A 14,159-nucleotide genomic window follows, 5' to 3' on the forward strand; every position below is an offset into this window, starting at 1 on the left:
GCCACAAGGTGATTATCCCTTTGTATAAGGTAATGGTCAGGCCACACCTTGAGTACTGCATACAGGTCTGGAGGCCTCATTTTATAACAATGTAGAGTTGCTAGAACAAGTGCAGAGAAGGGTACCAAGATTGGTGGGAGGAACAAAAGGGTGCTCTTACCAAGAGAGAGGCTTAAGTTCTGCAAGTTGCAGCATCTGGAGACTAGATACCTGCAAGGTGATCTGATTGAGATGTATAAGGCTTTGAATGGTTTGAGCAGGCTCAATGCTGATGGGATACTTCTGCTTGCTCAGATTAAGAACCTGAGGGGGCATGGATTCAAACTGAGGAAAGACAGTGATAGAATAGATGTGTGGAAATTTGTCTTTAGCCAGCAGATTGTTGATTGCTGGAACAAACTTTCACATCTGTTGTTGTGGAAGTTTTTTTTTTTTTTTTTTATGTAAACCCCAAACACGAGAGGTATTAGAATCTATAGTACCGTGCTTGGGTTGGAGGTTGAGAAGACGAAAGAAGATTTGTTGAGATTGGACTTGAACTTCTGTAGACTGTAATTTTCAGGAAATACATATGAAAGAAGGTTGTTCCAGAAAACGGCAATTGAATGAATAAACGAGGAAGATGAAAAGTCGGTTCTCTGAGTTCGAAGTTGGACAGTAAATGGATGTCGGCTGATGGCAGCACGTGTTCGGACTGTTTTGAAAGAGAGAGAGCGGGAATTATAGAAGCCAATTCAAAAGAACAGTGCCCATAGAAATATCTGTAGAAAAGGCATGCAGCAGAAACAGTATGTCTATGGGACAGCAAGTGGAGAGACTGTTAGAGTTGATAGCTGAAATCAATTTAAGGCTGACCTAGACAAATATTTGGAGTGACTGGATAAGCGAAAAGAGGGTTTTTTTTTTTTTTTTTTTTTTGGTTGATGCTGTATAAGCTTGCTTGTTTTCTTACATCATATGCCCCAACTAAGGCTAAATAACTTTGATGCCATTTAAAATTTGTTGGACAGCCACAAGCCTAGGAAGATTAACAACCTTGACACTGAATATAGGGAATCACTCACCAAAGTTTCTATGCATTCAAAAATCAAATTAAGGGAAATTTATTACAATTAGTATTTCCTATACTTAATAAATAATTCATTATCTTACAAAAGAAATTTACTATGTGTGACAGTTGTAATTTCAGCATTAAGGGATTTGTATATTTTTTAAAAACATGGGAAGAATTTGACTTCATGTAGTAAAATAAATTTGTATAAATTGAAACATTATCTAGCATATCCTAAGGTTCACCATAAGAAATACTTTTCTCTTCAGCTATTTCATGAATGGATGTTGAGGGATGGCAAGTGTTTATTCCACTCCAGGCACCTGCAAGGTCATTTTAACTGAACATTTTGCAATAAGGCAGCTACAGCTAATGCACCCGCCCACAATACCCAGCTTGTTTTGGAATTTCTTGGCACAGTGTATTAACATCATTCTTTGTGATAGTTAGTGTATGTATTATTTGTATATAAATATGTGGTCTGATTTGCACAGGGTGTAAGTTAGAATAATTGTGGGGGGGGGGCTCTTGCTCCCTCTCCATGAGATTGGCTAACTCAGCCTCCATATTCCCTGTGACTTTCTTCTGTTCCATAAACTTAACTTCTTGGAAGACATGGAAGTAATTAAACAAAATGCAAAGCAACCCATTTGACAATTCTGAAAATTAAGTTTGTGAGGTGCTTCTGGCACTGGAAAGAACAGTAATGTGTTTGTGTATGTACATGAAGAAACCATTTAAAAAAAGATGTTTCAACTACTTGATTGTGCTTTGTACAATCAAGCAATTGAAATCATTAGATATCATTAAAGTGGACCCTCATGGGTAGCACAGTTGGTAGAATCACCGTCTTCCCCACACCAGGTGGAAAAGACCCGAGTCCGAGTCCCCTTGATAACGGGAGGAATTTTTAGGAGCCTTTTTCACAACGTAGCTGAGTTAGTTGGTCTCGGGTGAAGGTAGCATGGTTTTTTCCTCCAACAAACAGAAAATAAACCTCAGCACACAGACAATATACATGGAGCACTATGGCCTTAGTCGCTGACACTCCTAAAACACTACAACACTAAAGTGGTATGCAGAGAAACAAGAGGTATGTTGTGATATTTATAAGGCACCAAAAAAAAAAAAAAAAAAAAAAAAAACAATGATAAAACTAATTAAAACAGTCACATGGAAATTATAATGAATAAATTGTACCTTTCTGTTAATAGCTCGAACTGCATTAGTAGAAGCATTTGATGCAAGAAAGCAAACTTATGCAGCATCAGCCAAAAAAAAAAATAAAGTAAAATAAATAAATAAAAAATAACCACTTCCACTTCACCCCTCTGTTCGTTCGAAATACCTGTCCAGCTGAGCCTTAAACTTATTTAGGCTATCAACTTCCACGACAAGGGATGGAAGTCTGTGTGAAAAGGTTTTTGTGAAAAGATTAGTGAAAAGGTTACAATGTGTGAAATGTAGCATGATGAGTGCGACATTTTGCACATTGTAAAATAAAGTGAATTTTAGAACAAAAACATTTATATCATACACAACATCTCTGCTATATGCCAATGCATCACAGGGCTATCAGAATGAAAAAGTGCAGTACTTAGCAATTATGCACAAATGAGAATACTGTCACATTTTCCATACTTGCAGCTCTTCAAAGTAAATTAAGGTATTTCTCAAGAAATAGATTTTAAAATAATAATGATGTTATTTAAATTTGCTGAACACAGCCTCTAGTCTGTAGTGGAATTGAACCTCAGACCTTGTCTAAATATGTATCACTATTAGGGCTTAAAATACTGGTCAAAATCTTAATACCGGTATTTTTAATTTATGAAACCGGGATACTGGTATTCCAAAAACAAACGTTTTTCTCAATAAATTTTGATGACAGTTAGGTGCAATAAAGTAAGGAAAAAAAGTACTGTAAATGTTTATTGCAATAATAAAATATTCTGAAAAAAAAAAATCATTAAAAATACAGTTATTCTAAAAACAAAAAAATACATATTGTTACTGCCAAGTTTAGTTATGTTTAAGCATCCACACTACCTGTCCGAATAAGTGAGCTCTTAAGAAACATAAGCAATCAATAATATGATCGTTTACAATGGATCTAATTTTGGTACATACAGTATTTGATTAGCGGCAGAAAACGCCCTTTCGGATTCTATTCTGGTACTATTGTACTGATATAATCGTAGACAATCCAGTCCATATTTTCTAGGCTTTGAACTTTTTTAGCAAAAATAGTTAAGTATTTCATTAATTTCCAACTCAAGTTCATCTTTTAAAATCTCATTGAAGTCAGGCAATTTCTTATTTTAGAAAGAATTTGCAGAACACTGTTCTGTTCCACGTTGGTCTTCCCATGGTTGAATTCTGTTCATCATTTTCTGAAGGAGAAAGACGTTTTATTCATCAAAGTATAATTTTCACTATAGTATCTTTACTGAGCCTGGGATAGAAAGAGCAAAGAGTGGAGATAAGTAATAAAGAGAGCAGTTAAGGAATTCTTCACATATATAAATGCAAAGAAGAGAAAGACAAATCAAATTGGTTGCATATGTAATTGCATGAGATAGTATTAGATACCCCAACTGATGTTGCAGATGAATGCAACAGTTATTTTGCATCGATATTTACAGAAGAAAAACCCTTCACAATGAGAAATTATGAGTGAAGTTGAAAAAAATGTAATTAATGATGTTGAAATTTCACATGTTGATTTAATGAGAAAACTTTTGCACCGACAGGAGAGTAAGGCTCCTGTGGTTGATGGCATATACCCTATAAGGAGGCAGCAAGTGAGTGCCTTGAACCATTAAGGCTAGTTATGAGAGCATCACTGGACTCAGGATAGATTCCGTTGGATTGGTGTAAGTTGGAACATAAAGGTGGTTCGCTGGGAGTGTAACGGGAAATTACTGACCAGCCAGCCTAACTTCAGTAGTAGGGAAAATCATGGAGGCAATGATAAAGGGTGGAATTCAGGATTATTTAGATAGAAATGGAATTCTGTAGGATACACAGCATAGTTTTGTAAAGGGAAAAACCATGTTTAACAAATCAGGTTAACCATTTTGACAGGTCACTCGTGAGCTGGATTTAGAGAATTTCCACATTGTTTATTTAGATATCAGCAAAGCATTTGACTCAGTCCCACATGAGCGGTTACTTTATAAGTTGGAGCAGGCTGGAAATCCTTATATGGATAGCACGATGGCTTGCGGGCACCAGGCGGGGGGTTGTAATAAATGGTTATTCCTCAGATTGGGTTAATGTAAATGTAAGAAGTGGGGTTCCCCAAGGATCAGTATTGGGACCACTGTTGACCACATTTAATATAATGACATCTATGAAGGGATATAGGGTGTGATGCAAGTTTTTTCTAAACTTGCAGATGATGTAAAGATCAGTAGAGTAGTTAATGATCGCTGCCAAGCAGAGCTTCTTCAGAGTGACCTAGATAGGCTTCCGGGATGGTCAGAAAAGTGGCAGCTATATGCTTTAATTCAGCAAAATGCAAGGTCTTACACCTGGAGAACAGTAACCCCAAAATAACTTATACACTTGGTGAGGTTGAACTAAAGTCACTAGTGGAAAAACGGGACTTGGGAGTCATACATGAAGTTGTCCGAGAATTGTGGACAGGTTGCAAGGAAGGCCCATGGTGTCCTATCAATGATTTATCGATCATCTGCTAGTAGAGATAAGGACATCATAATCATATAAAGGTGATTTTATAACCGTTATGTGATTAAATTATAAACTATTTTTTTAAATTAGTACCGAAAAACTGGTATTTGAATACCGGAAAAAACTGACCGGAATTGTAAGCCCTAATCACTATACCGTCCTGGAAGGCATTACTTAAAAGAGGGTATAGGGTAAATTCACATCACTATTTTTGAAGTTGTCTCACATATGAGAGAGGTAGATATCAGCTCTTGAAGCACACTGAAGACAAAATGCCTATGCAAAATTCCTTAACGGTTTCAATTTATTCATCAGAAATGTAGAAATTTCATAATTTGTTAAATCACAGGCTGCAACACCACAGTTCAGAAGCACCAGTTTAAACTTGAGCATGTTGTGGGCTTTAAATAATGCAACTAAACATACAGTTTTTAGTCATTAAAAAAAAAACACAGCCATTAAGGAATATAAAAATGTTCACCAAATAAAATAATGTGAACAAACTCACCAGGTTCAGCTTTAATCTTTGTCCTAAATATTTGCTTCTGTGTTCTTGGAATGGCAACTGGTGCTAATCCTATTAAAAATGTAATAAAGTGAAATAATTAATATTCTTTTTCAAAAACACTGTTAGTGGTATGATTTTATTGCTTAGAAAACCAAGGAGCCTCTGCTCCCATCCACTTTTCAAATTGGAGATAACTATTTTGTAACATCTTTTAACTCATGTATCCTAAAAAAAACCAGTTTCCTACCTTGATGACAGCTTCTTTACTTGGTACCTGTGAAAGAAAAGTTATGGTGGTATTCTAGAAGTATAGAAGCTAATTAGCATCACTGACTCAGGTTGATGCCTTATGGATAAAGTTAAATTTAGAAACTTAATGCAGTCATGTTAAAGCTGAATACAATAGTATTTATAAAAACTAAAAGCAGAATAGTGACTGTTCTACCTGCCGATTGAGACAGAAATAAAGTTTGGTGGTAAAGAATTATCCAAAGTGGAAGCAAGTACTGGTTCCTGAACCAACAACAGACATACCAACTTCATCCCCAGGACTTTTTATTTACTTATTTATTATACTAGGTGGTCCAGCCAATTTTTCTGGCAACTACACTACCTATTTACAATATTGTACAGATAATACCATACAAATATAGATTGATAGTGTTATTGCTATTGAACACATCAGTTATCCAGCAGCACAAGGAGCTGTATCATGGCATAACACAAATATGGTCATGACACTACAGCAGTTCAGTCACAAGGAGATGCATGATCCATCATAGTCTATTCTCTCTACAACCAGCTACAGGAGGTCCTCACTTCACTACAAGTATCTTATTCAGTGGCAGTAACCCATCCAATCAGTAGAAACCTGAGTTTATACCACACTGGATATTTTATCCTACTCCAGTCTTCATTTCCTTTCTCAACCACCAGTTAGAACAGTCATCCTCCAGTAGTCTACATTCAAGTAATATGTACAGCAGACTCTCGATTTACCGGGATCGGATTAACCAGGACATTCCAAGACCCCAAATTAAAAAAAAAAAAAAAAAAAAAAAAAAAAAAAACCAACCAAAAATCAAAAAAGTCAAGTGATAACTAGAATAGGTGCAAACAAATGTTTTGCAAGTCGTAAATAAGCGGCATTATAAGTTGTCATTGGGAGATTAATGTACCTATTATCTTGCAACCCCCGCTGCTCAAAAAAAAAAAGAGAGAACAAGTGTTTAGTTTGTTTTAGTGTGTCGCGTCGATTGTTCGTTTTTTATCTCGGGGATCTCAATTTTTTTTATAGTAACTTTTTTTTTTGTTTAGAAATCGCGAAAATGATGGGCAAACGCAAAGGAGTTGCGTTTTCAGTTAAACAAAAACTTGAAATTATTCAAAAGTTTGAAAACAGTGCATCTGTTAAATCTTTAATGATGAACCCTTATAATGTTGGTGACCAAACCGTACACAAGATCATAAAAAATAAAGGGATGCCATAAGATTTAATATCGACATTGCAAAAAAATAAAGGTAAGCATCATATTGGACACACGAGTAGTACGTGGCAAGTTTTTTTATCTATCGGCATATTTTTTTTTTAAGTAGGTTGCTGAAATTTTCGATACAGTAAGTCCCTGACTTATGATTTACGTAAATTTGTTTTCATTCAATTTTTTTTTTTTTTTTTTTTTTTTTTAGGATTGTAAAATTTAAAACAAAAAAATTAAATAAAATAAGCAATCAATAATGACAATCACGGCACGCACAAGTGAGATACAAAGAAACAAGCAAAAAAAAAATAGGAAAAGAGAAGATTCTTACAATTTATTTATGATTTTTTTATATATGACTGAAGATTTCGGCGAAGGGGACACACATTTCACCATAATAACGTAAAAATCCACAGAACTGCAGTTATCGGTATTTTCTCAAATGCAATAAGATGAGTATCATTCCCACCTTACATAAAATTCGACGAAGTAAGAAATCCTTGAACGTATCTCCTACGTAGGTCAGGGACTTCTGTATTTTTGGATTAACCGGGAAATCAATTATCCATGATTTCTTTTTTACCATCTATCCCGGAAAATCGAGAGTCTACTGTATTGTATTTGCAGTTTGAATGTGAATATAATTAGATGCACGAACAGAAAAGCCCAATAACACGGAATTGTTTTTTGGTAGTGACCTCCAGAAATGTGCTTTAGTAAAATGTGAGCTCATGCGGGGTTGATAATAGTGAGCTTTCACCTTAACCCTGTGAAGTTCTTTACAGAAAATTCATTTTGACCGTTATCATGGTGCCAACTAAGAGGATAAGTGACAGCACTACTAGTAAATCTATAAAGAAAAGGAAAGCGATCAATTTGGATCAGAAAATAATAAGGATGTATGAAAATGGTCAAAACATTAACAAGTATCGTGCTGAATTCAGATTTGTCAATAATAATATAGTAGCAATATGTTATTAGTCATTCCCACCTTACGTAAAATTTGACGAAATAAGAAGTCCTGGAACATATGTCAGGGACTTCTGTGTTTTTGGATTAATCAGGAAATCAATTATCCACGATTTCTTTTTTACCATCTATCCCAGAAAATCGAGAGTCTACTGTATTGTGTTTGCAGTTTGAATGTGACTATATTAAATTTCCAAGTTTAAACTTAAAAAGGGCAAGGGAAACCAAAATTCTTCACAGTGAGATGCTCAATGCCTTTGCACTTCTTGTATGATGATTAACACATCTTTCATAATTTGCAGCTTTTTATGTCTAGACTTTGTGAATTACCAGCTCAAAGCTTATATGCCCTCTTAAGCTGAGGGCATATAAGCTTTGAGTTAGCTCCTTTTGATGTTGCCATAATTTCATTCAAATATCAGTCCAAATTTATATTTTAACTTTAGTCAGTAGAAGGAACCAAGATATGCCAGAATTTTCTTCCATTACTCTGACATCACATGAATGGCAACTTTATTACTCTAAAGGAATTTCTATTGGTTTAGTGATAATATGGTATCAGAAAAAAAAAAAAAAAAAAAAAAAAAAACTAATTTCATCTCAGATAATTACTACATGAATTTTCATACTTAATGTTAAGTTTGAAAATTACAGGAAGTATTTTCTAACATATATGTGAAAAATTCAAAAAGTTTTTGGCCTACTATAGAAATCTGGATATGAATTAACATAGTTAACCTTTTTCCTCATCTATTCTAGACTCCTTATATAGCACTGCCTAATCCTCTAATCACTCCTCAACCTCTTGAATAGCATCATTATTTGTCCTCAGTATGTCTATATCAAACGTTTCTTCATGCAACAGTAATCCCGAGGGGCCATATCCAGTAAATAGAGTGGGTGTGACAGTAATTCATAACCTAGTCATTGATTGTCTCCATGGTTACCAAAGTCTTGTATCTGATAGTGTTGTCACATGGGAAAGAAGAGCCTTCTGGATTGTTTCTCAACTTCTGGTCTTTGGTTTCTCATGAAATTTTAGCAAGAATAATTAATATTCACCAATAATGGATTTATCCTTGTGAAGATGATCAATGAGATCACATATTCTTTGTCCCAAAAAAAAAACTAAACCATTGCTATCACCTTGGTAGCTGATGGTAAACTTAAATTTTTTGTGAGAAAGAGTTCCTTTATGATACTACTTCATGGTTTTTCGGTCACCAGATCATGGTAATGAATATAAGTGTCATCTACAGTCACCAACTGACTAACAAACTTGTTTGAATTCTGAGAAAATTTCATAAGAATTGTCTTTGCACAGTTTACCTCTCTTCGGGTCTGCATTCAAATTTTTAGTAGCCATTTTAATGATTTTTTTTTCTTCATGAACAATTCTTTATGGATAGCATGATGGATTCATTCGCAGGATGTTTCCTGTCTTTACTACGAACAGTAGCAAAGACAGGCAAAGCCATATATTTGAACTACATATATGGGTTAACTATGATGTATTTACACCGATACTATATAGTTAATTATTAAAACCCATAAGGATTATGCCCTGTGCATTTAAATTTCCAAATACATTACCACCACACCATTTTGGCGTCTCTCATAATGTGGATATAACTTCGCAACTGTGATGGCTTGTTGTATTACCTGGGTACCTGCCCACCCACTGATGACGAAGCCGCACAGCTTCGAAACGATCGTCTGGGTGGTGGTACCGCCGAAAATAAATAACAGTAGTCTTCTCTACTAGAGAAGCGTTATTTATTTAAAGTAATGCAATAATAGCTATCTCGTTGTGAAGGCAACCACATTATGAGATAAAATTAAAATGATGCCCACTACGCTACATATGTAGTTCAAATATATGGGTTAACTATGGTGTATTTACACCGATACTATATAGTTAATTATTAAAACCCGTAAGGATTATGCCCTGTGCATTTAATTTTCCAAAAAAATTTTAAAAATATATAAGATTCCTTTCATTACAGCATGGCTCTTTTGAAATATTGGTTTCAGTAAAAATTTCTAAACCTGATAAATAAATAAATATTACTTTAAAGACTGGGTTACATGCTTATAAATGTTTCTAATATAATATTATTGTAGCAATTTTATTTTCAAATAATGAATATGGTAGGACAGACTTTCAAATACACAACCATATGCTAGTTCCACTGTGGAACCCAGGATCCTGCAAGCCACTAACTAATATATCTATTGAATGTGATAAATGAACTTTAATAATGATGAGTTTTTACCTCCTCCTGATGTTGCTCCAATTGGCACCATACTTTCACTCAAATATCGGTCCAGATATCCTTCCTGGATTTTTTGCCTTTTACGAGTTAACCCTTCAGGATCTGTTTACAAAAAATAAAAATAATATAAAAACTTGTTGCCATTATGAATTTTTTTTTTTTTTTTTAATGAAAACCTCAAACGAGCGGTATTAGAACCTATAGTACTTAGTAACGTGCTTGGGTTAGAGGTTGAGAAGACAAAAGATGATATTTGTTGACATTAGACTCTAACTTCTGTAGGCTGTAATTTTCAGGAAATACATATGAAGGAAGGTTATTCCAGAAAACTGCAGTTGAATGAATAAACGAGGAAGATGAAAAGTTGGTTCTGTGAGTTTGAAGTTGGACAGTAAATGGATGTTGACTGGTGGCGACACGTGTTCGGATTGTTTTGAAAGAGAGAGCAGGAATTATAGAAGCCAATTCAGAAGAACAGTGCCCGTGGAAGTATCTGTAGAAAAGGCATGCAGCAGAAACAGTACATCTATGAGACAGAGAGTGGAGAGAGACTCTGTTAGAGAGGAGTCATTAATTAACCTAACTGCCCTCCTCTATGGAATCTAGAAGCCTGAGAGAGGTTTAGGGAACACCGCCCCAGATGTGGGAACAACATTCCATGGTAAGGTGTATTTGTGATTTGTACAGAGCAAAAGAGAAAAACCAAGTTTTTAGATGCTGCTTGTGCCAAGAGAGATTAGAAGTCAGTAATCCCCAAAAGAGATATATAATTTTGTCTAGAAATCAGAGTGTCACCAGAGATAAGCATAGGAGCAGAAGAATCCTTTTTGCAAGATATAAGACAAGGCTGAGTTTTAGAAGGATTGAAATCAACTAAGTTGTCTTTGCCCTACTGGAGAATTACCTGGAGATCAGCATTTAAGAAATTGGTAGTAGATATTCCAGAAGTTGAAGCTGATTGAGCAGGGCAAGGTTTTTCAAAATGGAAAGTGGAATGCAATGTGCTATCATTGGCAAAACTATGGATAGGATTTCCAGTCAACGGAAGAAGGTCATTAATATACAAGAGGAAAAGAGTGGGGGAACCCCAAAGTGAACCTTGGGGGACACCAGCATTAGTGGAGAAGTTAGAAGACAAAGCAATCTACCATCACCCTCAGTGAGTGATCAGAGAGAAAACTGGATAACCAATTATAAAAAACAGTTGCCAACCCATAAGATGGAAGCTTGTTTAGAAGACCTTTATGCCAAACACAACCGAAAGCCTTTGAGATGACAAGAGCAACTGCTTGTGTTTCACCAAACTTTTCCATTGAATTTGTCTATAAATGGGTAACATAAGCCAGAATATCAGCAGTGGATCGACACTGACGGAATCCATACTGGCGATCGTTGATCAGATGGAAGGTTTCTAGGTAGTTTAAGAGTTGGCGGTTAATTGATTTCTCCATTACTTTAGAAAGAGTAGAAGTAATTGCAATGGGACAATAATTGGATGGGAGGGATTTGTCACCCTGTTTAGGAACTGGCTGGATAAGAGCAAATTTCCAAGCAGAAGGAAAAACACCTTTGGAATAAGAAAGTGAAAAAAGGCAGCAAAGAACAGGAGTAAGTTCAGGAGCACAGGTTTTGAGAACAAGTGGAGAAATACCATCAGGACCTGGAGCTTTCTTAGCATCGAGATTCGTCAAACCCTTCTGACATCCTTTTAACGGAAGACCACATGAGGCATTGAATGGAGTGAGTTGGCAATGGTGGGAGGTGTTTTACCAAGATCATTAATACATGAATTGGAAGAAAAATGGGATGCTAGCAGATCAGCTTTATCCTTGGCTGAAATGACAACAGAACCATCTGGTTTTCACAGAGGTGGGAGCAGAGATGGGCAAAAGTTGCGGTCAATAGCTTTGGCAAGAGACCAGAATGCTCAGCTACCATTAGGGCAAGAAGCAAGTTTTCTACTCTTAGCCTGTTCAAAATCTAGTTTAGACTGATTAATGACTGCTTTACAATTGTTGCGAGCTTTGGTGTAAGCAGAAAATAAAACTGAAGAATTGGAAACAAGTCAATTACGATATTCAACATTCTTCTCTTGAACAGCCTTAGCACATTTATTGGAAAACCAAGGTTTAGATAAAGGACGAGATTTTAAAGTGAGCATGGAATAAAGGATTCCATTCCTACAAGAATAATTTCACTGACACGATCTGAGCAAACGATGACATCAGAAGTTTTGAAACAGTAGTCTGACCAAGGAAAAGAAGAAAATAAATCTTGCAGGTCATTCCATTTTGCATTCTTGTAATGCCAAACAATACAAGGTTGGGAATAGCCATGAGTTAAAAGACTCCATTGGAGAAGAGACAATCACCAAGTTGTGATGTGAGGTACCTAAAGGACCACTCACTTCGATCATGTACTTAGAAGGGTTGTTTGTGAGAAAAAGATCAAGAGTGTTGGCTGTACGGATAGGATTGTCCAGTATTCTTGTAGGTAAATGAACAATCTGTGCAAGGTCATTAGAAACTGCAAAAGTCTCAGCATCTTGACCAGCTGGATCAATGTGACTAGAAAACGGAAGCCAAGGAAAATTACCTCACTGTTAGGAAAGTTGGACTGGAGAAAGTAAAACAGCTCCTTTGGTTTGGTTTGGGTTTTATTAGAGCATCAGCAACTGTGGCTATAGTGCGCCAAATACCGGTCATATATAAAAAGTTAAAACCTTCAGTGACCTAAGTAGTTAGGCCACTATGTAAAACAGCTCCAAGTGATTAGTGGAGTTGGGAGAACTGTAGAGACAACAGATGAATTTGACACAATGAGGTAGAGAGATTTTAAGCCAGAAAAGATCGAAGAGAGGAGATTCCAAATTACCAATTCTCTGACAGGGAATATAGGAACCTTTGAGGTGAAAGGAATCATATAGTGAATAATTTGGGCAGCTGAGATAAGCAGTAGTTGAATTAACCGATAACTGGAATTCTGTCAGAAAAAGTACAATGGGGTTTGGCAGACTGCAAGTGGAAATGGACATCGTTGAGATTAGAATTGAGACCACGTATATTTGTGAAATTAACTAGGAAGTGTTTTGGAGGTTTAGATGTTTCACATATAAGCTTACACTATTAGTTTGACAACTCATGGTGTATTCAAGAGTAAGAAAAAGTGGGTGGACATGCTGTTTGAAGTAATGAAATTTTTAGATATGGCATACGCATGGTAAGAATATACCTAGATCCTTGACATAACGTGGGCTTGACAATGCCCCCCACATACACACTACTCGGACTCCTTCCAGTCTCTATCTGGCAGAGTAGAGTACACTAGCTGATCTGGAAGCCTCTTAAAGAGTTACCAATAGGTTCAGTCCAGTGTACTAACTAGCGGCCGGCCTGCAAACACCGTTTTAGAGCTGTACCCTCAAAATGTAAGGAAGGTTGGATCTCGCCAAGATGTTCATCATAACCTCAAAAGTCAGTCATACTGCATGATGGAAGAGATGGGGGAAGGGTTGACCGGAAGTTAGCTCTGGAGACTAAACATGGGTTCCACCACTTTAAGCCTCCAATAAGCAAAGTGGTGGTATCACACCAGTTGATGAGAGTCATCTACCATCTAGTATTGCCTGGTAACACAGAGGGGCGGCATTCCTCCATGTGGTGTGGGTGCCACATCTCGACCCCTGCTTACATTGGTTCACCCCTGGGTGGTCACCCACCATGTACTTGTGCATGGAGGTTATACCAAGGATTACTAACAGTCCCACCATCGTGAAGGTGCAAGCAGAGGATTTGGCTGTCACAGACCATCCAGACTTTGCCGAAATTGGGTCTACTTGACTTGAATGTCATCTGAATATCAGTTCCATCAGCGTTTTAGACTCCCAGGTACAGCTTGTCTGGCATATCTGAGAGAATGTCTGTGACATCCTCAAGGACCAGAATACAACATTTTTTAAAAATTTATATTCAAATATATCAAGCTATGTACTAGAACTTAAGAACAAGTTTGAGCTACTGCAGCCTGTTCAGGACCAAGATATCAACGAGGAATACTACAACTTTCTGAAAGTGATAAAGCCCAAGAAACCTATAGTAAAAAGAAATCCAAAGAAGAAAAAATTAGTCAAGAAACACTTGTCGTGATGAACCGAAGACAACAAATGAAGAACAAGATAA

At 36.3% G+C, this 14,159-nt stretch overlaps 1 protein-coding gene across 2 annotated transcripts in view; it reads right to left on the minus strand.

Annotated features, from left to right (window-relative positions):
• The window catches only part of LOC150085062 (putative transcription factor p65 homolog), a 141,361-nt gene that overhangs the window by 5,839 nt on the left and 121,363 nt on the right, over window positions 1-14,159 (minus strand). For both annotated transcript variants that reach the window (XM_090376757.1, XM_090376756.1), the window contains exons 9-10: window positions 9,982-10,083; window positions 5,256-5,324 (exon numbers count right to left, since the gene is read on the minus strand). In XM_090376757.1, the coding sequence (XP_090232883.1) occupies window positions 5,256-5,324; window positions 9,982-10,083 (171 nt within the window). The remainder of the gene's footprint in view (window positions 1-5,255; window positions 5,325-9,981; window positions 10,084-14,159) is intronic.

Source organism: Mastigoproctus giganteus, chromosome 6, assembly GCF_048544385.1.
Source record: "Mastigoproctus giganteus isolate SK-2022 chromosome 6, ASM4854438v1, whole genome shotgun sequence".
NCBI lineage: Eukaryota > Metazoa > Arthropoda > Arachnida > Uropygi > Thelyphonidae > Mastigoproctus > Mastigoproctus giganteus.